This window comes from Dromaius novaehollandiae, chromosome 20 (genome assembly GCF_036370855.1).
Source record: "Dromaius novaehollandiae isolate bDroNov1 chromosome 20, bDroNov1.hap1, whole genome shotgun sequence".
NCBI lineage: Eukaryota > Metazoa > Chordata > Aves > Casuariiformes > Dromaiidae > Dromaius > Dromaius novaehollandiae.
In genome coordinates, this window is record NC_088117.1 from 7435676 (window position 1) to 7460930 (window position 25255).

Sequence of the window (25255 nt, forward strand, 5' to 3'; positions counted from 1 at the left end):
AGGCCTCCGCCGAGCGGCATTTCCTCCCCGGCCTTGGCAGGCGCTCGGCTCCGCGGACCCTCCTCTAAAAGGGAGTTGATTTCCTGCCGCCGCAGGTCATCAGCCCGAGCGCGGCGCCGGGCTCGCACACTCGGTCCCCGCCGCCGCCACCGCCGCCACCGAGTCCCCCGGCCGCCGCCGAGGCTGGAGCCGGGAAGCCTCCCCGGCCTCCGCCTCCGCCTGCCCGGCCCCAGCGCGAGGCCGCGCGGCCCGCCGGGGACCCCCGCGGCCCGGCCCTCGCTTTTGGACCCGGGCTAAGGGCAGCGCCGGCCGCCCCAGCGGGCAGCATGGGCCTCCCGTCGCTGCTGCCGCTGCCGCTGCTGCTGCTGCTGTGCTGCGCGCCCGGCCGTGCCGGTGAGTGCTGCCGCGCCGGGGGAACGGGCGCTGGGGACCCCTGCGCTGGGGTGGGCTGGGGCCTCTTTTCCCTGTTTTTTTTTTTTTTTTTTTTCCCGGCTCCGGGTGCTCCCTGGCGCTGGCGAGCCCCGCGGGAAAGACCGCAATGGGATGGGATGGGATGGATGGACAGATGGGATGGACAGCGCCTGCCCCGCGGCCGAGGCACCCAGGGCGGGATGGCGCGGGCGGGCAGGGCCCCAGCGTTTTGGGGGTGGAAAGGCCGCTTTCGGAGCCCTTGGGGAAATCTGTGCTGCCAGAGCCAGGCCGCCGCGAGCCGGACTTTCACGGCGGAAACGGCATTGTGCAATGCCGGGAATAGGAGGGAGGGAGGCAGAAAGCGCCGAGCACGGCGCCCCGGCCTCGTCCCCACCCCAGGGCGGAAAGGTCCCCGGAGCGCCGGGGCGAACCGGGGCATGGAAACGCGCCGCGGTCCAAGGCACCCGGCCGGCGGCGAGCACGGGCCAGCGTGAGAAACGCCGTGGCGTGAGAAACGCCATGGTTGCGTGCAGCCGTGGGGCTGGGGGCTTTGCTGCTGGGCAAGAGCCGAAGCCACCGCGGTGCCCCCTGGTCCCACGGCCCCGGGTGCTGTGGGGACGCAGGGCAGAGGACGGGACGGTGCCACCCCTGCAGGCAGGCAGGGAGATGCGGGGATGCCGCGGGCGCTGGGGCCGGGAAGGGAGCAGCTGCCGGGGCCGGGGCTGGTGGGAGCGGTGTCCCCAGCTCCCCGGTGTCATGGCTCAGCAGTGTCCCCAGCTCAGTGACATCCCCTGCTCGGCAGTGTCCCCAGCTTGGCGGTGTCCCCGGCTCGGCAGTGTCCCCAGTGCGGTGGTCTCCCTCGCAGGGAGCCGGGTGCCGTGCTGGGGTCGAGTCCCGGCTGGGACATCCGTGCCGCCCAGCCCAGCACGCGGTCCCTGCTGGCTGCAAGCACCGGGAGCGGCTACATGTTAACCTGTAGCTGTGCCATACGGTGCCTACGTAGCTGTGCCATAGGGTCCCTATTCTATGTAGCTGTGCCATATGGACCCCATCCTACATAGCTGTGCCATACAGTCCCTACATAGCTGTGCCATAGGGTCCCTATTCTACCTAGCTGTACTGTGTGGACCCCATCCTACGTAGCTGTGCCATATGGACCCCATCCTACAGAGCTGTGCCATACAGTCCCTACATAACTGTGCCATACGGTCCCTATCCTACGTAGCTGTACTGTATGGACCCCATCCTACGTAGCTGTGCCGTATGGTCCCTACGTAGCTATGCCATACAGTCCCTATCCTACATAGATGTGCCATACAGTCCCTATCCTACGTAGCTGTGCCGTATGGACCCCATCCTACAGAGCTGTGCCATACAGTCCCTACATAGCTGTGCCATATGGTCCCCACCCTACGTAGCTGTGCCGTATGGACCCTGTCCTATGTAGCTGTGCCATACAGTCCCCATCCTATGTAGTTGTGCCGTAGGGTTCCTGTCCTACATAGCTGTGTCATACAGCCCCTGTCCTACATGGCTGTGCCATGCAGTCCCCATCCTACGTAACTGTACCATAGGGTCCCTGTCCTATGTAGCTGTGCAATACAGTCCCTGTCCTATGTAGATGAGCCATATGGTCCCTGTCCTATACAACTGTGTCATATGGACCCTGTCCTACGTAGCTGTGCCATACAGTCCCTGTCCTACATAGCTGGGTGACACAGTCCCTGTCCTAGATAGTTGTGCCATGCGGTCCCCACCCTACATAGCTGTGCCTACAGACCTCGTCCTGCGCAGCTGTGCCACACCATCTCTGTTGTATTTAGCTGTGTTATACAGTCCCTATCCTATGTAGCTGTGCTATACAGTCCCTATCCTATGTAGCTGTGCCGTACTGTCCCTGTCCTATGTGGCTGTGCCGTATGGTCCCCATGCTATGTAGCTGTGCCATACAGACCCTGTCCTACATAGCTGTGCCATATGGTCCCTGTCTTATGTGGCTATGCCATGAGGTCCTTGTCCTGTACAGCTGCACCATACAAGCCCCCTCCTAGTAGCTGTGCCATACAGTCTCTGTCCTAAGTAGCTGTGCCATACAGTCCCTGTCCTACATAGCTGCGCGATGCAATCCCTGTCCTATATAGTTTTGCCATGCAGTCCACACCCTACATAGCTGTGCCTACAGACCCCATCCTGCATAGCTGTGCCACACAGTCCCTATCCTACATAGCTGTGCTATATAGTCCCTATCCTACGTAGCTGTGCTATATAGTCCCTATCCTACGTAGCTGTGCCGTACTGTCCCTGTCCTATGTGGCTGTGCCATATGGTCCCCATGCTATGTAGCTGTGCCATACAGACTCTGTCCTGCGCAGCTGTGCCGCACCGTCTCTGTTGCATGTAGCTGTGCTATACAGTCACTATCCTACGTGGCTGTGCCGTACTGTCCCTGTCCTATGTGGCTGTGCCGTATGGTCCCCATGCTATGTAGCTGTGCCATACAGACCCTGTCCTACATAGCTGTGCCATATGGTCCCTGTCTTATGTGGCTATGCCATGAGGTCCTTGTCCTGTACAGCTGCACCATACAAGCCCCCCCCTAGTAGCTGTGCCATACAGTCTCTGTCCTAAGTAGCTGTGCCATACAGTCCCTGTCCTACATAGCTGTGCCATATGGTCCCTGTCTTATGTGGCTATGCCATGAGGTCCTTGTCCTGTACAGCTGCACCATACAAGCCCCCCCCTAGTAGCTGTGCCATACAGTCTCTGTCCTAAGTAGCTGTGCCATACAGACCCTGTCCTACATAGCTGTGCCATATGGTCCCTGTCTTATGTGGCTATGCCATGAGGTCCTTGTCCTGTACAGCTGCACCATACAAGCCCCCCCCTAGTAGCTGTGCCATACAGTCTCTGTCCTAAGTAGCTGTGCCACACAGTCCCTGTCCTACATAGCTGTGCCATATGGTCCCTGTCTTATGTGGCTATGCTATAAGGTACCTGTCTTGTATAGCTGCACCATACAGGCCCCAGCCTATGTAGCTGTGCCATACAGGCCCTGTCCTATATAGTTGTGCCATGCAGTCCCCACCCTACATAGCTGTGCCTACAGACCTTGTCCTGCGCAGCTGTGCCACACCGTCTCTGTTGTATGTAGCTGTGCTATACAGTCCCTATCCTACGTGGCTGTGCCGTACTGTCCCTGTCCTATGTGGCTGTGCCGTATGGTCCCCATGCTATGTAGCTGTACCATACAGGCCCTGTCCTACATAGCTGTACCGTATGGTCCCTTTCCTATGTGGCTATGCCATAAGGTCGCTGTCCTGTATAGCTGCACCATACAGGCCCCACCCTACGTAGCTGTGCCATACAGTCCCTGTCCTGTGTAACTGTGCCATACAGGCCCCTGTGCTATATGTAACGAAGCCATATGGGCTCTGTGCTGCACAGCTGTGCCATATGGGCCCCGCCGTACGTAGCCGTGCCATGCCACCCCTGCCCTACGTAGCTGTGCCATATGACCCCACGCTACATAGCTGTGCCATACGGTGCCCATCTTACATGACTGCGCTGTATGGTCCCCGCACTATGTAGCTGTGCCATACGGGCCACGTCCAGCCCGGCTCTTGCCCCACGGCGCGGGAACCCCGGCGGAGGGCTTCCCGGGAGCTAACTGGTGGAGTATTCCCCCCCCCCGTAGCGATGAGCTCCTCGCAGCAGAGTCTCACCGGGTGCAAACGCGGTCAGGGATCCCCGACGGCTGCGCTGGCTCTGCCGGAAGCCCTGGTGCCGGCTGGGCGCGTGCCGGTGACGGCACGTCTGCCGCCTTCAGGAGAGCCCCAATGTCACCGTGGTGCCAGACAGCGCCGGCTCCGGCACGGGGCGACAAACCCGCCCCCCCCGGTTTGCAGCGCTCGGCCCGTCCCTGCTCTGACACAGGCTGGGCTGAGGCCTGCCAGCTCATGTCACCAGTGCCCGGCGCCGCGGCGGCACGCCAGGCCCCGCTGGGAGCCGGCTGGTGCCGGGGCTGCGCTGCCCGGCCCGCAGAGCATCCTGCGCCGCCGGAGCCAGCCCGGGCGCCCGCCCCGGCGCGCCACCCCGGCCGCACAGCCGCCCGGCCCTGCGCCCCACGGGCATTGTTCTCCCTCCCCTTTGTTCGCTCGGGGGCTCTTTGATGTGGTGCAAAAAACAGGAATTCCCCCCCCCCCCCCAAGCCGGTCCCCGTCTCGCCAGCCCCGCATCCACGCGCCGGGGCGACGCGGCGGGACCTTCCCGGCTCCCCAGTCCCGTCTGGGCAGCACCGAGGGAGGGAAGGAGCCTGGAAAAATATAATGTGGATTTGCTTTCTTCCTTTTTTTTTTTTCCTCTCTCGAGTACAAAAATAAACGCGCCCTTATCTGATTGACCCCGGGGCGCAGGCTGGGCCCAGCTGAGCGCTGTTATCTGATATTACATAATGCTGGAGACGGGCTGCCTGCCCTGGGGACGGGGACGGCGGCGCTGGTGCCCGGGGCCCTGCCAGCAGCGCTGCCCCAGGCGGGCTGAGCCCGCACCCCGCCACAGGTGTGATGAGCTGCGCGTCCTCTGCACGGCTCGCACCGGGACTTGTCACCAGCCGGGGGGGCGGTGAAACACGGCGAGGGGCATCCGTCTTGGGGGGCACCGCGTGGGGCCCGGCGCCCACGGTGCTGCCCCGCTGGGGCCAGCGCGGAGGGGAAGAGGGACGCTGCCTGCGGCGCCCAGATAAGCGGCTGTTTATCTTCCTCCCGATGCTGCCGGCCTGCGGCCCGTCTCCGCCGAGCGGGAGGAAGCGCCGGACAATAGGTGGGCGAGCGGCAGCGGCAGCGGGGTGGCCTGCGCCGTGACCCGGCCGCCGAGGCCACGCTGCCACCGGGGATGCCGCAGCGGGGACGGGCGCACGGGGCTGCCCCGGCGCGGGAAAATCCCCGCTTTCCGTAAAGACCCTCCGGAAAGGGAAAAAGGCACCCGTTTGCACGGCCCTGCCGGTGCCTGGAGGCGACGGGATGGGATGGGACGGGAAGGAGAGATGCTCCAAAGAGGAGCCGGAGCCCCCAGACACCTCTGCTGCCCCTGGCGCCGGGTGCATCGCCGGGCTGCTCCCTCCTCCCCGTCCTGCTTCGCACCCATGGGTGCAGGCGGCATCCCCAGGTGCCCGGTGCAGGGTCGGGCGCGGGGCCGCCCGCGGCAGGGGAAGCGGCTCAGGCGAACGAGGCATTTGCAGGCTCGGGGCTTCAAACAGCCGCCAGCACTCAGGATTTCCCTTGGCAGCGGCCGGCGCGGCCGCCTCGCCGGGCCCCGCGCACTCCCTGGCGCGGGGGGGTCCATGGCGCATTGTTGTCTCCGCCGGCCTCGCGCCTCGGAGGGGCCACGGGGGCCCCTTCGATACCTGATGGCTCCGGTTTCCGGCGCGGAGCTGGGGCCGCGCGGGAGAAGCCGCCTCTGCTGGATTGTTCGGGGCCGGCCGAGCGCGAGGTTTGGCACGAGGCGATGCCGAGCGCGGATGGCGGATTTCTTTTTTCCAAACCGGATTCGAGGTTCATTAGCGCGCCAGGGAGGGGGGGCAGGATCTGGCCTCCTGACACCTCTGCGGAAGCAGTAAAAAAATCCCCAAGCAAACAAGCGGCAGCTCATCCCAGGAGGCCACGATGCTCCGGCTGGGGGGGGGGGCCAGGGCCAGGATCAGTCCCCCTGTCCCCCCCCCCGGCAGATAGTGACGGTCGCTTGTTTTCCCGCAGACCCCGGGAGAGCGGCAGGCTGCGACCTGCAGCCGGTGACGGCGGAGCCGCTCGTCACCCTGTCCTACGCCACGGGCACGGTGCCCCGGGGCTGCGTGAGCAGCGGCTCGCTGAAGACGCCCCAGGAGGTGCACATCCTCAGCGTGCAGGCGTCCAAGGTGAGCCCGCGGCACCGGCAGCGCGCGGCACGCGTCGCCCCAGGGCCACCATCCTCCCGTCCCCCCGGTCCTACGGGAACGCGGCACCCCGGGCTCCCCGCGTCCCTCCTTCCCGGGGCAGCGCTGCAGAGTCCTGGCGCGGTGCAGGGCCGGGGAGCACCGGGCACCCGGACACGGTGTGGTGCAGAGCTGGGGAGCGCTTTGCACCCGGTCACAGCATCGTGCGGAGCCAGGGAGCACCATGCATCTGGACATAGTGCGGTGCAGAGCTGGGGAGCACCGGGCACCCGGACACGGTGTGGTGCAGAGCAGGGGAGCACCACGCACCCAGTTACAGCCCCATGCGAAGCCAGGGAGCACCATGCATCTGGACACGGCGTGGTGCAGAGCTAGGGAGCACCGTGCACCTGGACATGGTGTGGTGCAGAGTCGGGAAGCACCGTGCACCCGGACACAACACCGTTTGGAGCCAGGGAGCGCCGCACGCCCGGACACAGCGTGGTGCAGAGCCAGAGAGCGCCGTGCGCCCGGACACGGCGCAGTCCGACCTGGCTGTCAAAACTGCAAGCATTTCCTCCAAGTGAGGAGCAGCACGGGAAAACAGATTGACCTTTTTCTTAATGCTTTTCCCTTGCATCGCTGCACTTCCCCTCCCCGCTGAAGCTGGGGGGGGGGGGGGGGGGGGTTGCTCAAGCAGGGGATTTAGCTTTGTAAAGGCCACTTCTCTCTCGGCCCGCACTGCAGGGCCCGTCCCCTGCCCCGGGGCATGGTGGGACCCCCTGTTTCAAGGGCCCCGAAATGGCACAGCCCCGGCTCAGGAGCACGGCAGAGCCCGGGGCTGGCGGCTGCTGGGCGAGGGAGGGCGCATGGTGGCGGCCCGGTGCTGGCACGTGGTGCGGCCAGAGATGAGGGCCGTCGGCGGGGATGGAGCCGAGGGCTTTGGGGTGCCCCTGCAGCAGAAGCCTGGTTTGGGGGTGGCACGAAGCCCCAGCGAGCTGGTGCTCGGGAGCAGGGCTGCCACACCACGGTCCTCCCTGTCGAGCAGCCACCGCGGTGCGTTTAGCCCAGCTCCGCGGCTGCCAGGCGCCGGGAGCTGCTGGTTCTGCTTTTCAGGACGGGGGAGGATGGGAAGCGGGACGAGAGGTCGTTGCCCGCGGGGCCGGGGCGCTGCCGCAGAGCCCGGCTCAGCTCCCCGGAGCCAGTCCCCCGCAGCAGCACACTGGGGGCAAGGTCGACCCGTGCGGCGCAGCCCCCAGCGCACGATTTTCACCATCCGCCTCCTCCGAAGGCGCCTTGCCCCGAGGCCGCCGGCACGGGCGAGACCTCGGCCGGGGGCAGCGTGTAAACAAGCGGCGGGGCCGGGGTCCCCCCGGGGCAGCGGGGGCCGAGGCCTGATGTCAGGGCTGTGGCATTCAGACGGCCGGCACCGAGCCCCGCGGTGCGCGGGGGGAGCCGGCCGCGGCCTGGCTCCACTTATAGAAGAATTACTGGAAGCCGGTTTCTATAAGCAGATCGCTGCGAAGCGAAGGAAAAAAAATAAAAAATTAAAAAAAAAAAAAGGCTGCCCCAAGCTAAAAGCAAACCTCCCTCCGCTCGGCGGGCACAAAACAATGGAGCCGCAAAACACGCGGCGGTAAAAATAGCCGCCGGCTCCTCCTCGCGGGCCGCCCGGGGTCCCCGGCCACCCACGCGGTGCCGATGGGCCGGGCCGATCCGTGCGGGGTGGCCGGCCCCATCCCGCAGCATGGCCGGCTGAGCCACCGCGGGGGCCGCCCGCGGGAAGCCTGGAGCCCGCCGGCCCCGCGGGAGAGCGGCCAGCCCCGGCGCTGGCGGTCGCAGTGGCGCTCCCTCCCTGCGGCCGCCCCAGCTCATTGTCGGCCCCGGGTAGTTTTCCATGCCGCCGCCTTGCTCAGCACTTTGCGAGTGGTGATTCAGGCGGCCGCTTCCAAACTTAGCGCCTGGTGCTTCGGCTCCCAGCCCGGATTTCCGGCTCGAGGCAGCTGGGCAGCGCCGGCGCCGTTGAGCTGTGGGCACCGCGGCTGCACCGCACGGCCTCCCCACGGCTCTGGCAAAGGCGGCCCCGAGCTCTGCGGGGGTCCCGGGGCCAGGAGCAGCCGTGTGATGCTGGGAGGGACCGTGGAAACCCATGAGGGAATGGGACAGCAAGTATGTCCCTGTCACTGGTGTTGGGATGCTCCAGTCCCTGGTGTGGGGATGTCCCTGTCCCCAGGGTGGGATGCACCAGTCCCCAGGTGGGGATGCTCTGGTCCCCGGGATGGGGATGCTCCAGTCCCTGGGGTGGGATGCTCTGGTACCCGGGATGGGGATGCTCCAGTCCCCGGGGCGGGGATGCTCCAGTCCCTGTGAGGATGCTCGCATCCCTGATGTAGGGATGTCCTTGACCCCAATGTGGGGATGCTCTGGTCCCTCGTTTGGGTGCGGCTGTGGGCGTTTGCCCTGCTCTGGAGCAGCGGCACATCAAAGCAGTGCCTGCAGACCATCCCAACAGCCCAGCCCAAACCCAGCCATGGCTGCCTCCCACGTGGCTCGTTTTCGGGTCCAGCCGGTGGGACATGGCTCCTGCTCCGGCCCCCACAGCGCTGCCCACGGGAGCCTCGTGCCGGCTGCTGCTCTGTGCCCCAATGCTGGAGGCAGCTGGATGTGGGGAGGTGACAGCGAGGGGGCCTGTGCCTCGTCCCTCGCTGTGCTGCAGCGATAACCCTCTCCCTGGCCTCTCCCTGTCCCCCCAGGCCTCCACGTTCACGCTCAACGTGTCGGTGATGCCGCGAGGTGGTGGCTGCACGCGGCGAGCGGTGCTCATCCTCCACTGCGCGCGGTGCTCGGCCACCGTCACCTCGTCCTGCCCCAACCTGCTCGTCCGCACGGTGAGTGCAGCCCCCGGGGGCCAGGCCTTGCTGGGGGCACCCATGGGGGCCAGGCAGCGGGCCTGGCAGCGGGGTGCGGGGGTGCTACAACTCCTCCATGCTGTGGGTGCTTTCCTGGGGGCGGGGGGGGGAGAGGCTGGAAGGGGTGCGATACAGGGCTGAAGCATGCAGCATCCCTGGGGTACCCATGGGGTGGGGGGGAGATGCAGTCCCCCAAAATGCCGGGGCGGTCACCAGTGCCGGGCTGGGGGGATGCTCTCTGCAAAGGCGATGCTTTCTCTGTCCCCGGGGGGTAGCAGGGGACGGCAGGCGCCCGCCTTCCCCTTTCCCCGCCAGCTCGCCGCCCCTCACCGGCTCCCGGCGCCCCACGTCCAGGCCAGGCCCCACGGGGCGGGGGGGGGGGGCTATGAGGGGCCATGCGGGGCTGCTGGCCGCTGATCTGAGCGCGGGGCAGGCTGGGCGGCGAATGACGCACGGCACTTGAAAAAGCTCCCGTTTCCTCCGGCTGCCGGGAGGAAGGTCAGCGATGGGATTTGGCTCCGGCGAGCGGAGCCGAGCCGGGCGCTTTGTTAGCAAAATAAACCTCCAGCTTTGTTTGCAGCTAATAATAAAGTGGGCCGAGCTCCCCGCGTGCCACCGGCCTCCCGCGCTGCTCCCAGCCCCCAAATCCCATCCCGGGGCGGGGGGGGACCCCACACCTGCCTTTGCAGGAGGCTGCCCAAGGCCTCCGGAGACACCTGGTTGCTTTGACTTCAAAATAGCATCTGTCGTGCAAGGGAAAAAAAAAAAAAAAAAAAAGCATGGGTGTTTGCGTGCAGGTTGTCCCAGTTTCAGGGGGGGGGGGGTGTTCGGCCCCCGGCTCACAGCGCCCCTCGCTTTGCAGAACGCCAGCCTGGGCCCGGCGGCCAACGCGTCCTCGCTGGGGCTGGAGCTGCCCGAGGACGCCGGCGAGCGGGAGCTGCTGCAGTGGGCCTGGGGCGCCTACGGGGGCGTCACCTCCTACAGCCAGCTGCAGGACCCCCGCGGGGTGCTGCTGCGCCTGGGCGAAGGTGCGTGGGGGCCGCTGCGGGGGGCCGGGGGGGGGAAATGAGCAGCCAGGTTTTTTTTTTTTTTCCCGGCCCCAAATGATGAGAAGCCGCCTCGGTGCGGTGCAGCCATGGAGGAAGGGGTGCAAGGGAGCTGCCGCGGGCGTTGCCAGCAGCGGCCAACACGGCACCGCCATCCCCGGGGCTGGCCAGGGCATCGCGCTCTGCGGCCGGAGCTGCGCCGCTCCGGCTTTGCCAAGTGCCAGCCCTGCTCTTGTGCCGGCAGACAGCGGCAGCCCCGAGGAGTGCGTCCCCCAGGAGCGCTTCAACGCCACGCCGCACCTCGAGACCGAGGTCTTCTTCCGCGGGGTGAAGGGCTGCTCGAGCGGCACCGCCGAGAGCAGCGGGGCCGCCCACATCATCCGGCTGCAGCCCGACCGCAGGTAGGGAGCCGGCAGCAGCGCCCCGGCCGCCCCCACCACCGGCAGCCCCACGAGGCGGCTCGCTCCCGGCACGGGAGGCTGATGCTGGGGGGGGTCTTGGTTTTGCAGCTCTGCCATCACGGAGGTGTACCTGTCGCTGAGCTGCGCCGAGGTGGCCATGAGCAACCAGCTCCTCATCCTGCAGAGCCGGGCCAACCTCACCTGGTCCCTGTCTGTGAAAAACTGCCACATACAGTTCCTGGTACGACCGGGCTGCATGCACCTCTCCGGCCCCCCCGCCTCGCGTTTCCCCTCCCGGCAGCCTCTGGGAAGGGTGTTGCAAGATGCTGAGTAGATGTGGTAGGATGGGATGTGGCAGCACCCTTGGGAGACAGGGCACAGGGACGTGGCAGCATCCTGGGGAGCATCCTGCCTCGGCATGGGGCCAGCGCAGAGCCCCAGGAGGGTGTGGGAACACCAGCTGCCCCCGAGGCCTGTTTCTGCCAGAGGTTTCCAGCCCCACGGTGTGGCTGCCCCAGGCTCCCTAGGGTGCTCCAGCTGAGTTTCCTCCTCAGTCCCTGCCTCTTCCCCCCGTCTCCCTCCCCAAACCCTCCATGCACCAGTTCAGCCCCTGCTTTGGCAGCACTCCCTGCCCTGACGATGCCCGTGGTGGAGAGGAACCAGATGCGATCCCTGCCGTGGTCCAGCTCCAGTCGTGGCAACTACTCACGGCCCGATGCAACTTCAGCACGGTCCCCATGCCTCCTGAGGCCCCGCCGCTCTGTCCCCTGCAGGTATCTGGCACCTACAAGATCGCAGCCATGTCCACGACTCTGCTGAAGGGGGAGGTGCTGCCGGACACGGAGCAGGGCCTCATCGCCAAGGCCTTCGAGAAGAACTACAAAGTCATCGCCTCCTACTCCACCATCCCTGTCAGCACCCGCGTGACCCTAGAGATCCAGGAGCACGGTGAGCCCGCTGGCGCGCTGGCCGGGCCGCAGGGCAACCGGTTGCCGCGGCCCCCCTCCTGCTCAGCCCGCCCGTCCCCTTCCTGCAGAGGTGGCCAAGGAGCCCCCCACGACGCCCACCCCCACATCGCCCCCCTCCGACACCCTGTCCCACACCCTGCTCCGCATGCTCCAGCCCTGGAAGTGCACGGACGACACCATGGAGATCGTCATCGCCCGGTCCCTCCTGGAGGTGAGGGGGAGAGGACTCCCCACCCTTGTGCGTCACCCTCGGGCACGGCTGCTTCAGAGCACCTTTAAGCAGGTGCGAGAGGAGCATCCTGGTGTGTCTCCACGCAGCGGCCGCAGGGACGCGTCCAGCGCGGTGCTGGCGCGTTGGCTGGGCATGGAGACGTGGTGGCCAGGCATGGGGCCACCCTGAGCCGTCGGGAAGCTGCCAGCTTGGGGCGAGAGCTGGCACTGCAGCACAGCCAGGGCTGCTAACGCGCCCGGTGCTTTGCCCCCAGTCCATCAAGGACGTGGTGAACATCACCCTGCGGGACATCAGCTGCCAAGCGGAGAAGAACGCCACCCACTTCATGCTGAGAACCCCCCTCAGCCACTGCGGCACCTCTCTGGAGAGCAAGGGCCATGCTAAAAACGAGGTGAGCAGAGCCCCCCGCCACGGCGCGGCCCCCCCCGGCCCCGTGCAGCGCCCCGGCGGGCTGCGGCCGGCCCTTGACGCCTCCTCCCTCCCCTCGCAGCTCATCCTCAGCCTGTCCAAGGGCTCGTCCCTGCGGAGCGTGCCGGTAAGAGCGGGGCTCTCCTTGGGCGGGCGGGCGGGTGCCCGTCGCCGGCCGGGGCTCAGCGCCCGTCTCTGCCCGCAGGTGCCCTTCCAGTGCACCATCCCCCGGGAGCTCTTCCTGCGCCTCTTCCCCACGGCCGCCTTCGAGGCGCCCCAGACGGAGCTGGAGGTCAACAAGGAGGCCTACCTGCAGGTACGGGGCGGCCCGCGGCGGCCCGGCGGGCTCACGGCGGGCCTCGCTGATGGCGCCCGCCCTGCCGCCGCAGGCCTCCATGCGCTGGGAGGACTACCCGGCCGACCTGCAGCTCAAGGAGTGCTGGCTGGCGGCACCGGGCGCTGAGCCGCGGCTGCTGGTGCTGGCCAACAAGGCGCAGGGCTCCGGCGTGGCCGTGCTGGAGGGGCCGCCCAGCAGCCGGGCCCGCAAGGTCTGGCGCTTCCGCTTCACCTTCGCCGTCCCCGAGGGAGTCCGCGTGCCTTTCTCCGCCAGCCTCACGTGCAAGGCCGGCCTGCAGGTCAGCACAACCCCCCCATCCCCAAATCCCTTTACCCCGTGCCGGCACCACTCCGGGTCCCCCCCGGCATCCCAAGGCTCGGGATGCGGCCCTGGAGCGGCCCCCCCACCGGCCGCCTCACAGCACCCCTCTGCCTCCGCAGAACAACACCATCTTCGAGAAGGTCCTGGAGGTGACGGTGAAGGACGTGTGGCGGCCGCACAACAGTGAGTCCGGGGTGGGGGAGCGGGCGGGCGAAGGCCGGGAGCCCACCGAGTGCCGGGGCCCCGCGCGGCACGACCACCGCCCGGCCCTGACGGCACCCGTCCTCCCCGCAGACGGAGGCCTGGGGCTGGCTGCCGTCCTGGGCATCACCTTCGGGGCCTTCCTCATCGGGGCGCTCCTCACCGCCGTGCTCTGGTACATCTACTCGCACACCCGTGAGTATCCTCCCCGGGGGAAAGGGGGGCTCGGGGGGGGCCGTTTTCCCCGCTGGGAAGCCGATCCTCCCTCCCCGTGTCCGGCAAACGCTGCCGGCCGTCACGTCCTTACGGCCCACGCCGCCTTTCTGGCGGAGGCGCCGCCTGAGAACGGCGCCGCTCGGTGCATCCCCCACGCATCCCGAGGCGCCGCTGGGCTTTCCTCGCCTCCAGCAGCTTATCTCCGTCCCACGCCGGGCCTGAGGGACCCCCGCCACCAGGACCGCGCGAGCCAGCGCCTTATCTGGGGGCCGGGGAGGACGTGGGGCCAGCGCGCTCTGCGTTGGCGGCGGAGCGGGTGCCCCGTGCCAGGGAAAACACGGGGACGGGGCGCGTATCGGGGCTGCAAAGGTGACGTCCAGGACGCGCCGTCACAGGCCGGCCGGCCCCCGCCGCCTGGTGTCATGCTTTTGTGTGTTTGTTTTTTCTTTCCCTTCATGGTTTCTTCCCCCCCGCCCCCCGACTTGCGACATAATCCAGGTCCCATCTCCAAAATGCAGCCGGTTTCTGCCACGGCGCCGGCCTCGGAGAGCAGCAGCACCAACCACAGCATCGGCAGCACCCAGAGCACCCCCTGCTCCACCAGCAGCGTGGCCTGACGCCCGCCGCGCTGCCCCTCGCCCGCCTCCCCGCCGCCGACGGCTGAGCGCCCCGCCGGGCCCCCGCGCTCTCGGCAACGCCCGCCGCCGGCGGGGAGACTTTGGGGCACGGCAGCGCCGCCCGGAGCCCCCCCCACCCCCCAAAACCCGGGGGCTCGCCTCCCTCCGGCCGAGACCGGAGGGCGTCCCGCCGCCGCCGTTATTCATTCAGTGAATGGTTTGGCTCCGCCAGGGCGGCGGGCACCGGCGTCCCCCACCCCGCCGAAGCGCGCGGGATGCCCCCCGGGGAGGCGGATAGGGGCGAGGGGGGCTGAGCCCCGGCCCCACGGGCCCCAGGCACCGGCGCACTCCTCCTGGGGGGCTCCCGGCTCCGGCAACGCCACGCGACCCCCCCCAGTGAAGGCACTGGTCGTGGGCTCGGAGCAGCACGAGGTTTATTGGTTTCGGGCCGCGGCAGGGCGGGCGTCATGCCATGCCTCGCCGCCCCTCTCCAAACTAGGCGATTTGTAGAAAATAAAAATATATATATATATGTATATATATATACTAAAAAAAAAAAGGGCCTCCCACCCCCTCCATCTTCTGGTCAAAGTTGCAAACTCTTAATAATAATAAAAAATCTACCCTCTGTTAAATTAGTCGCAACTCCCTAAGGTTTAAACCTCAAAGCATCGTCTGCAATTCGTGCCCACCGCCGCGGGCGGCCTCCCCCCCGGCTCCAGCACCACCACGGCCCCTCAAAACCTCGGCCCAGCCCTCCCTGGGCACCGGGATGCCGGCAAGGAGCAGGGGGGACGCAGGGCCGCCCTGTCAGCTCCCGCCACCCCCGCGCAGGGCTCTGCCCCCGGACCGCCAGCCCTGGCGGGAGAGCAGCCCAAAATGGCGGCGGCAGAGGGGCCCCGTCGAAGCGGCACACCGGCGATGAAAGGCACTGGGTGAAACGGGGCGCCGGCAGCCGGGGCGAAGGCCGCAGCGCCCAGGGAAAGGGCGTCACCCTCCCCTCCGTGCACCCGGCCAGGAGCGGCAGCAGCTCGGGGGCAGAGGCAGGGAAGGGGCAGGGAAGAGCCGGGGCAAGGCAGGGGCCGAGGGGGAGCAGCTGGAGGGCCGCGCCCGGCCGCAGGGGCGTTCCCGCGGGGCACCTTCCCCGGAGGGTCCCCTGGCCGCCTCCGTGCGTCACCCAGGGAAGCAGCAGCTATTCAAGTAAAAGCAAGTGCAAACCGCCCCCCCAGCCCCCTGCTACTGGGAGAGCGCCGGGTCGAGCAGCTTGAGGACGCCGCCGACGAGGTGCAGGCTGCCCGTGACGAGGACGCGGATGACGGCGGCCTCCTGCAGCAGCACGGCCCCGCTGCTGGCCACGGGGTGCGGGTGGGCCCCCTTGGCGGCGGGCGCCGGCACGAGGGGGTCCCGGCCCTGCGCGATCCACTGCAGCGCGTGGGAGATGCAGGGGAAGACCAGCGAGTTGGAGTTGAGGGGCCGCTCCGCGGAGGGCATGAGGAGCAGGGCTCCCCGCACGGGGTCCGGCTTCAGCAGGCTGCCCACCTCGAGCGGCGCCGGGAGCCAGAGGTCCTGGCCCACCTTCTCCTCCATGAGCTGGGTCCATGTCTTCTGGTTCTCCAGGCAGCGGGTGAGGGCGTTCTCCAGCGTCACGTTGAAGTTCTGCTGGTCTGCACGAGACGGAGAGGCTCAGGGCCTCCTCGTCCCAGCGCCAGGAGCCCAGGAATCACCAAGGTCCCTGGCTCTGCCCACACGACACGCTCCACCACCGGCCTCCTCCACACCAGCCCCGGCTGGCCCCAAGCACGGCACCCGCGGAGCCAGGCACTCACCCGCGTTGCCCACCACCGACACCTCCGCGAAGTTGGGGCAGAAGACGGCATAGTCGAACTGGCAGGGCTGGGGTGGGAGAGAGGGCGATCAGCACGGCTCAGCCCCATCCGCCGGGAGCAATCTGAGCCCAGCAGGGTTTCTCGGGAAGTTTGATGTGGAGCGGGCAGCCGGGACACCAGGGTTTTCCAAGAACGGTGGAGACCAACCCATCCGCAAGCCCCTGGGGTGCCGGCTGTGCGGCCAGGGTCTCCCGCTGCACCCAGGTCCAGGGTGCCCAGGGAAGGGCAGAGGGTGCAGGGGCAGCACCAAGCATGGCAGGGGACAGGCAGACGGACAGCGTGGGGCATCAGCTCCACCTCGTGGCGCCAAGCAGGAGGAAAGCGGGTCCCGGTGGCACTCGGGGTCGGGCGCCCGGCGTGGAGCACGCTGCCCCCAGCGCAGCCCCTCTCCACCCCGCACTCGCCCCCAAAATCTCACCAGCAGCAGCTTCAGCAGCGCCGCTGTGTCCCGATCCCCCGTGGCGTTGAAGAGCAGCACGCGCACCTCGGAGCCGCTGCGGAGCAGGACGGATGGTCTGCTGGGGGCCGGCCTCCCCCCGCGGCCTCGCCAGCCCCCAAAACAGCCCCGCGGGGAGCCCCGGCACCCCACTCCCCCTCGCCCTCCCCCCCGACCCAGCCCACCGCCTCCTTACTCCTGGGGCTTGTTCTCGTTGAGGGCGGCCTGGCGAAACCAGCGGACGCAGGCCTGGACGCTGCTGGTGGTGTGGGCGCCGTCGATGTACCAGGTGACGGGGCCGTGGGGCAGCACCTGCGTGCGGCCCGGCCACTCGGCCTCCCGCAGCCCTGGCAGCAGAGGAGCGGGGCTGGGCGCCGGGCGGCACGGGGCCAGTGCCAAACCTTGGCCCGCGCAAAACACGAACCGGTGCCGGTTTCCCACCGCGCGTGCTGCAAACGCCCCGGCACGGGGCCGAGCGCGGCCCCCCGAGCTCTACCTTGGACCATGGCAACGCTGGGGCGAAACGCAGACGCCAGGGGCACCGGCCGCCCCGCCTCGGCGCTCAGCAGCAAATCCTTCAGCTCGCCGATACCTGCCGGGAAGGGTGCCCCGCTGAGACACGGCCCCAGCGCTCCCCGCCGGCGCTTTTTGGGCAGGGCTCGGCGTCTTACCCTCGTAGCCGCGGCGCTGCAGCCAGGCCCGGGCGAGCTGCAGGGCCAGCGCGGCGTTGGAGCGCTGGTGGTCGCCCGCCAGCCCCAGCGCCAGCGCTCGGCCGCCCTCCTCGAAGGCGTCCAGCTCCGGGCATAGGTAGAGCGGGCACTGTGGAGAGCGGAGGCTGAGCGCGGCCCGCCGAGGCCCCGAGCACGCCGCCCCGAGTGCGCCGCCCACCCGCCCGCCAGACTCACCGCGCGCTCGCGGGCACGGTCCCTCAGCACCTCCAGCGGCCGCTCGGGCTGCGCCACGGTGAACGCCGGCACGCCGGGCTGCAAAGGACACGGGCACGTGCGGGTCAGGGCTGCCGGGGCCGGGAGCAAAGGCCACCGGCGGGAGGGTCGGGGCTGGCTACCTTGAAGATGCCCCCTTTCTGCCAGGCGATCTTCTCCAGGGTGTCCCCCAGGATGCTGGTGTGGTCGATGCCCAGGGAGGAGACCCCGCACACCACCGGCTTCCTGGGGACAGGCAGCACCTGAGCCACCGGGCTGCGGCCCCGCTCTGGAGGCGGCGGATGCCCCCGGGCTGCCCAGGAACCGGGCTCGCCTCCTCGCCGCACTCCTACCTTATGATATTGGTGCAATCATAGGCGCCGCCGATGCCAACCTCCACCACCGCCAGGTCCACCTGGGGATGGAGCAGTTATGGGGACACCAAGATCTCAAAGTGGTGAGATCTCAGCTGGATTCGGCCTCGGCAACCCGCTCCATGGTCAAAGCAGCTCTGCCCTGAGCCACGGCCAGACCTGGCCCCCTCCAAGGTCCTGGCCAATCTGAGGTCCGCACTGCGACGCAGCCCCCCACCACCTACCTGCTCCTGCAGGAAGACGTGAAAGGCCATGATGGTGAGGAAGCGGAAGTAGGCCGGCATGCTGGCACGTGCTGGGTCCTGCGGGACAGGCAGGGGATGAAGGAGAGATCCACGGCAGCGGCGACCCCAGCCCCACTCCCAAACTGGAACCAGTGACCACCCCAACGCCCCTCCTACCAGCCCGCTTGGGGAAACCAAGGCACGGGCCATGAAGTGGCCACAAGCAACAGCTTGGCCACAGCCAACTGGCCACCTCTGGCCACTCCCAATGCTGGGAGCAACCAGTGCCAGGAGGCTCCCGAAGGACCAGAAACCCCAGAGCAGCCAGCGCGGGGCACCTCCGTGCCCTGAAACGACGTCCCCACCTTGGTCTCCTCCAGCCGGTTGTAGACGAGCCAGAAGTACTTGCTGAAGAGCTCCTTGCTGATGGGCTGCCCATTGATGCGGATCCTCTCGCGCACCTGCACCAGGTGGGGGGAGCTGCGGGGAGCGAGGCCGCGGTCAGGCCCGGCCCCCGGCGCCCCTCGGCCCCCCTGGCTGCTGCTGCCCACCTGTAGAAGCCCGTCTTGAGCCCGTAGCCGCGGAGGATGCGCTCCGTGAAGGCGCACGCCGAGCCCTGCGGGAGACGGCAGCGTCAGCCCTTCCCGGCGCCACCAGGGCCCCCAGCGCCCACCGGGGCACCACGGCCCACCCCGGCCCCGAGCACCCGCCGGCCTTACCTTGCCCTTCGTCCCCGTGACGTGGATGATGTTCAGTCGATCCAGGTCCTCGACCTGCCGGAGGTCAACGAACCCGTGAGACCCCCCTCGGCAGCCGGGGCGCGTGGCACGGGGCCATGGCGGCCGCTCTCACCGTCAGCCCGCTGCGCTCCAAGAAGCCCTTCATGGCCTCCAGCTGGGCCCGGGGGTCGCCGCGCTCCCGCTTCACCTGCTCCAGGTAGCTGGCGTTGGTCTGCAGCGTGTTGAGGGTCCGGATGGCGTCCTGAAACGGCGCCGGGCGGTCAGGCACGCGTGCCACCACTGCCGCTCGGGCCACCCCGCGCAGCTCGGCCCCGGCGCCCGGCCCCGCCATGGCCCCTCGTGCCGGCACCGGGCTGCTGATCGGCCGAGGCTCGGCGGGCAGCGCCGGGCGGGCGCTCACTCCGCCTCCGGGTGCCCGGCGCGGGGGCAAGGGGCAGCGCCGGGGCACGCACCGCGCCCGTGTCACCACCACGGCGAGCCGCCCTGTCCTGCCCCCGCCACCGCCGAGCTCGGGCTCAAAGCAACGCGTGCAGGGGACGTACGAGCGGCCCCAGCCGCCGAGGACGCCCCGGGCTCTGTCAGCGATTTGCAAGCGTAACCTGCTGCTGGCGAGGCGCCTCGCGCACCGCGGCTTGAGTCACCGCGATGCCACCCACGAGCAGCGGAGGTTTGTGCCAGCTTTCACCAGCGGAAACAAGAGACAAATTAAAGCACCGGTTTCAGAGCCACAAGAGCTGAGGGCTCCGGCCACAGCCCCGCAGCCGGCAGCCCCGGGAGAGCGGCGTTCCCAGAGGCCAGGACGCAAGAGCAGCCGCCCCAGCCAGGCCTCTGGTGGCAGGCGACGGGCAGGACACGCGCTGCACACGAGCTGCTGACACCAGAGCCACTGCCGGTCCACGAGCTGCCGGTCCCCCAGCCACCGTCCGGCCCAGAGCTGCCCATCCACCCCACAGCTCCCCAGGCACCCCACGGCCATCAGCTGCTCACGGGCCTTCAGTTTGGGAGCACATCCCCCCGTCCTGGCACCCAAGGGACCTTTCTGAGGGGTGCAGAGCTACAGGGACCCTGCAGAGGGACTCTGGGGAGCCCCACGTGCCCAGGCCCCATGGCCTGGCCCCACCTGCCAGCCCCTACAGTGCAGAGGGGTCTGTGCCCCGGGGTGCGAAGCCTGCCAGCCCCTCCCAACAGCAGCAGCCCCCTGTGAGGCCCTGCACGCTCTGTGCACTGCGCTGGCCCGCAGGACTACCCTGCCCCATGCAACGCTCTCGTCCCCATTGCACGGCTCTGCCCCATGCGATGCCCCTTGTCACCCTGTTGCACAGCCCTGCCCTATGCAATGCCCCTTGTCCCCCCATTGCACAGCCCTGCCCCATGCCATGCCCCTTGCCCCCTCATTGCACAGCCCTGCCCCATGCCATGCCCCTTGCCCCCTCATTGCACAGCCCTGCCCCATGCCATGCCCCTTGCCCCATCATTGCACAGCACTGCCCTGTGCAATGCTCCTGTCCCCCGTTGCACGGCTCTGCCCCATGCAATGCCCCTTGTCCCATTTCACAGCCCTGCCCCATGTCCCCTCATTGCACCGCCCTGCCCCATGCCATGCCCCTTGCCCCATCATTGCACGGCACTGCCCTGTGCAATGCTCCTGTCCCCATTGCATGGCTCTGTCCCGTGAAACACTTGTCCCTCCGTTGCACAGCCCTGCCCCATGCCATGCCCCTTGTCCCCCCATTGCACAGCCCTGCCCCATGCAACGCCCCTTGTCCCCTCATTGCACAGCACTGCCCTGTGCAATGCTCCTGTCCCCACGGGACAGCCCTGCCCCACGCAACGCCTCTGCCCCCCACCGCCCAGCTCGCTGCAGTGCCCCCGTCCCCACTGCTCGGCGCCGGCCTGCAGAACGGCGCTCCCGTCCCCCGCTGCACAGCCCTGCCCCGCGCGATGCCCCCGGGACGGCCCCCCCCGCCCGGGACGGCCCCCCCGCCTCCCGCCGCGGCACCTCGTAGTCCATGGCGGGGGCGCGCGCCGGCCGCGTGCTGTAGCGGCTCGCGCCCGCCGCCGCCCGCAGCGCCCAGCGCAGCGCGCCGAGCCCCCGCGCGACCATCGCGCCGCGCGCGTCCTGCCGGGAGGCGCCGCGCGGCCCCACGTGGAGCGGGGGCGGGGCCGCCCCGCGGCCATCATTGAGCAGGGCGGCGCGGGGCCGGGCCGGGCCCCGCCGCCACGTTGGGGGGGACGGCCGCCATCTTTGAGAGGGGCAATGGTGTGAGGGGGATGGAGGGAGATGGGGTCAGGCCCGGCTCACCGTGAGGGGCCCTTCCCGCGCCCCCTCCGCCTCGGACCCAGCAGGAGCCGGTCCCCGGGCGCCTTTATGGCCGGGAGCCGAGGCTGCGCCTCGCTGAGGCAGTGGAAACGCACCCGGGCTCAGCCCAGAGCAGGGAAAACGCCTTGGCTGCAAGAGCTGAACATGTGGCTAGAAATGGAGGCTGCAGCCCCTGCCCCAGCCCCGGCAGTGCCACCACACCGTCCCCTCCCCGCGCCAGCGGAGATGCTCCCAACCAAACTGGAGTAGGGGAAAGTCTCTCCGTTGGGCACAGAGCACCTTTAGAAAGACAAACTGCTTTTTACCTTCACAAAGGTGTCAGGAAAACTTAAAAATGCAACACTTAGCCTGTCCAAGCACAGGAGAGTGAAGGGGATGCATCACAAGCAGTCTCCAGGCACCGCAGCGAGGAAGCACCTGAACCGTGCGCTCTGCAAACACTGCTGCAGCTTTAGTCACATCAGCAAACAGTTTCAAAATTAAAAAAAAAAAAAAACTTATTTTTGCAATGTAAGAGCAGCTGAGCTACACCAAGACAGAGACTCAAGAAGCAATCCCAGCTGACTGTTTTTCAGTCTCAAGCTTTGTTCCCTGCCCGGTAATCTGTATTTACACTGCGCTCGCCCACAAGGGCCAGTCACAGACCAGTACCCGCTTCTCCCGGTCGATGGGAGACAAGCCGTTCTTCCGAGGGAGACAATTCTCCCTCTGAGGAGCTTTCATAGAAAATGAGTTGCAGACTCAGGCCCACAGCCACCCTACCGCAGCGACAGGGCAGTCCTGGACATAGCACCATGCTCACCCCGGTTTTGGGTGCCTGGGAGTGCAAGTGCAACGTGCCCAGGAGAACCATGACCCCAGCTCTGCACCTCTAATTTCTTTCCCAAGGCAGCACGGTTAAACATTCAGGCTCTGGAAAAGCAAAGCAAGCTGCTCCTCGGCAGCAGAGCCCATCCCACACCAACCCACCTCGTAGCACAAGGGTGACGTTACCGGCATTCAGCCTCACTCCTGCAGCGAGCAGCGGCATAGGGGAAGCACAAGGGGAATTTTGGCTGCCTGGTCTGCTGCACCAACAGGGGTAGCAGCTCTTAACACCCAGTTCAAGCTCTGGGACACACAAGATGCAGGAGCTCTCGAACCCAGAGCTAACATAGGCACTCGCAGCACTACCTTTACCAGGCACACATGGCAGACCAGCTAGGCTGCTTTCTAAAACTGTAAAAGAGTTAATGCTACCTTTGCTGCTGTATTAATCTGCTGCAGCACCTGCACCATTCACAGCTAATTGCAGTAAGCCTCCCACCCATTAAAGCCATTTTCTGTGTCAGCACAAGAGCAGACAGTCAGGCAACTCATAGAAAAGGGAGCCCTGTTAAGGGGAGTTATGCTTGTCTGAATTTGAATCTGCTTGCCTGTTTCAGCAGATCAAAGATGTGCTGTTTCACAGCACGCTAGCTGGTTTCTCCATCTAGGGGCAAAAAAGAAAAAAGAATTACACAAGGGGAAAAAAAATGATTTGGAGCAGGAGCGTGTTTATTCATAACTGGCAGAAATAATCTGGCTTATTGCTTGCAAGCAACGTTATTTTTCCAAACAGACTGTGTCCCCCCAGCTGGACACTATTTCAGAGCCCCACATCAAGAGAGATTTACCTTATATACGTCCTTTATCATCCTCACTTTCTGTTCTGAAAATAGTCCGCTCACCACCGCTTCCTGCCCCGCTTCCTGCCCCAAGATCTCATGCAAGCAACATGGCTTTTGCCATTAGTCTAGTTAATGGACAACCTATCAAATGCCAAAGGTTATCGTCCACTGTGTTTTGGACACGTTACTTTTTTAAAAGACTTGGGACCCATGTGGCTCACAGAGAAGATACCCAGCTGCAGTTGACAACTATGGAAGACTAGACATTCAGAGTGAATTCATTGGCTGCAGCAGTCTGAAGGAGCACTTGCTACCTACAAGTCAGTCTCAACAAGCTCTGGCAGGGCACGGTGTACACACACCACCACAGCATGCCTGTCTCACCTCTGCATCCGGGGAAGGCAGCGATCCCACTCTAGACTCATGCAAAGAGCTCCAGGATAGTGGAGTGGACACGTTTGTAAGAACGGCTGTGCTCTCCTGGCCTGGCTTTGCCGGCACTATCGTACCACTGTAAAACCCCTGCGGGCAGCTGGAGAGCAAACCTGCACCCCTAGAGCACCCCAAGAACCCATCCCCAGACCGAGGGCAGCACTTCCAACTCCCTTCCCGATCTGACCTCCTGCCACAGTTAGCGCTGTGGGAAAAGCACGCAGAAGGCTGGGTGTGCTGGACAACGGTCTTAATAGCAGTTTACAACCAAGAAAGCATGGCTACTGAGTGCTGTTACCGAGACTCACAATCCCACTGTAAATCCTGGCCGTCTGGAGCAACCAGCTCTGTCACCCACTGCTCCGGTTTGCCCAGTAAGTCCCTTTCCAGTCTAGAGCCCACACTCCAGTGAGAGTTGGTCCTTCTGTCTAGAGAGACTCTGCCTGCCCCATCCACATTAGTCAGAGGCACCTGCCTCATCCTACATCAGCCCTTCAAACAGTGCTCAAAGAATATGCTATGAAGAAACTATAACCAACTCAGATCTGAGACAGTTCCCAGTAGGGCACCATCTGGTCCTTGGCAGCCGCTCCCCCAGTCCTGCTGGCCACAGCACCATTTGCTGAGAGCCTCAGCGCTCTGGCAACAACTGAGCCACCTTCTCCATCACTGGGTCCATAACAATTGCTCCACAAAATTCACGTAACCAATGCACAGACCGTTTCAAAGAGGGCAAGGCTCTGTGCCAAAGCAGCAGAGAAACAACCCTGGGCTTGCATGTCTCACCTCCCCACTCACACACACAATCACACAGCTCGCCTGCCGCAGCTCCTCTGTGGCAGAGCTGCTGTGCAAGGAGAAGAGACAACAGAGCTTGGTTAAAACCAGCAGGCACTTTGCCTTGAATAAGTCCTTTCCCAGACAGACAGACCCTGCTGGGACGTCCCCGTTCAACACACCCCATAGGGGAGCCCCACCAGGACCCCGCTGAGGAAGTCCCCACTCAAAACACCCTGTCAAATTCGGTCTGGTTGGTGGCAGCAGGGTTCCTGCCCTGGTTAGCTGGCTGCTGGGGCATGTGCCCGCCCCTCCTGCGCGGTGGGGCCAGGTACTCAAACATGGACTGGTTGTGGGTGGACAGCATGTTTTTGAGGTCCGAGGGCATAGGGTCCGACCAGAAGAAGTCGTGGTTCAGCGCGTCGTCACTGTCAATCCTCTGCGCGGGATCCAGCACCAGCAGCTTGTCGATGAGGTCGAGTGCATAGGGGTCTTTGACGTAGGCTTTCAGGCGATCCTTGACCTTGCGTTTCTGACCCTTGGGGAGTTCCAGCTTCTGGTACAGCTCGTATTTGTCCACATTCGGCCAAACCTGGGGCAGGGGGTGTGGGGGTGGGAGGGTCAGGGAGAGTTAGTTACAGAGAGGACAAGCTGTTTTTGACGCTAATGCCCTCAGGCAAACTGGGGCGAGCTCTGCTGAGAGAACAATACTATTTTATAACCTCCAAGCCAGCAGACTTTGTTCCCACAGTGTAAAGGAGGCACTTTACTGCCAAGGGAGAGGGCAATGCACTCTGCTAAAGCCTGGAGGCATGTGGACAAGTAAGAACAGAGTCCTGCCATCGCGGGAACAGTGTACAGCGCAGCAGTTCTGAGGATGTTCCAGAATTTCCTGATTCTCACACCACAGAGCTACCAGAGAACGTGACTTAGGCCAACTATGACATCCAGAAAGGTCAAGGGACAAAACCTATTGCTAAATAACAACCTGAATGTAGGTGACACCTTTTATACTTCAAAAGGAAAGCCTGCTGCACTCACCACTATTTACCTCAACCCAGTCCGTAGAGAACACGGGAAGCATTTCAATACAAAAGAAGGCATCTTAAATGCATGTAACAGAGGCATCAGGCCTCTGCAGCTGGATGCCAGACATCTCTTCAGGCTCACTCTCCCACAAGAGAGCAGGACTAGCTACCATTAAATAAAGAGCTGTCCCAAGAAAGGGCTGACCACCAGGACCAAGCTGATGCCACGTATCACAAGCTAGAATTAGAGGTGACTGCTGTAAAACACCTCAGACAGACCCCTCAACACAAAACAACCCCCCCCTTCTTTATCTAACGTGAAATATTGAGGGTGTTTATCTAAAAGGCACCCCCCGAACACAGATTAGAATAGATTCCTACACGTAACCTTCTGCTCCTTCACACTCCGAGGGGCCAACATCCTCTCTGTATCCTGATCCCGCCCAGCTCTAAAACAAGGACACCACTTCCCCACCTCAAAGGGGGTCTGGGAG

The 25255-nt window shown here is 65.6% G+C and overlaps 3 protein-coding genes across 7 annotated transcripts in view; 1 reads left to right on the plus strand and 2 right to left on the minus strand.

Moving 5' to 3' along the window:
• ENG (endoglin) lies at nucleotides 1-14607 on the plus strand. Its single transcript, XM_064523673.1, has 15 exons — nucleotides 1-393; nucleotides 6162-6319; nucleotides 9070-9204; nucleotides 10088-10253; nucleotides 10516-10672; nucleotides 10781-10913; nucleotides 11446-11620; nucleotides 11709-11851; nucleotides 12126-12263; nucleotides 12363-12407; nucleotides 12486-12596; nucleotides 12670-12915; nucleotides 13058-13121; nucleotides 13233-13334; nucleotides 13854-14607. The coding sequence occupies exons 1-15, from the start codon at nucleotides 327-329 to the stop codon at nucleotides 13970-13972; spliced, it is 1959 nt and encodes a 652-aa protein (XP_064379743.1). The 5' UTR covers nucleotides 1-326; the 3' UTR covers nucleotides 13973-14607.
• Nucleotides 14390-22609, minus strand: FPGS (folylpolyglutamate synthase). Of its 5 annotated transcripts, XM_064523676.1 has the most exons (16): nucleotides 20555-21047; nucleotides 18668-18796; nucleotides 18535-18588; nucleotides 18367-18431; nucleotides 18181-18295; nucleotides 17816-17893; nucleotides 17571-17632; nucleotides 17361-17463; nucleotides 17200-17277; nucleotides 16966-17113; nucleotides 16791-16886; nucleotides 16491-16641; nucleotides 16277-16352; nucleotides 15799-15865; nucleotides 15512-15636; nucleotides 14390-15394 (listed from the first exon to the last, which is right to left on the minus strand). In XM_064523676.1, the coding sequence occupies exons 1-16, from the start codon at nucleotides 20657-20659 to the stop codon at nucleotides 15209-15211; spliced, it is 1638 nt and encodes a 545-aa protein (XP_064379746.1). In that variant the 5' UTR covers nucleotides 20660-21047; the 3' UTR covers nucleotides 14390-15208. The 5 variants fall into 5 exon arrangements, with proteins under 5 accessions (XP_064379746.1, XP_064379745.1, XP_064379748.1 ...); XM_064523675.1 differs by lacking the exon at nucleotides 20555-21047 and adding an exon at nucleotides 22531-22609 and having other exon boundaries at nucleotides 14390-15636; XM_064523678.1 differs by lacking the exon at nucleotides 20555-21047 and adding an exon at nucleotides 21181-21306 and having other exon boundaries at nucleotides 14390-15636.
• Nucleotides 22391-25255, minus strand: part of CDK9 (cyclin dependent kinase 9) — an 8390-nt gene continuing 5525 nt past the window's right edge. Inside the window, exon 7 of the mRNA XM_026113870.2 lies at nucleotides 22391-24325. Within this exon, the coding sequence (XP_025969655.1) occupies nucleotides 23960-24325 (366 nt within the window). The 3' untranslated portion in view covers nucleotides 22391-23959. The remainder of the gene's footprint in view (nucleotides 24326-25255) is intronic.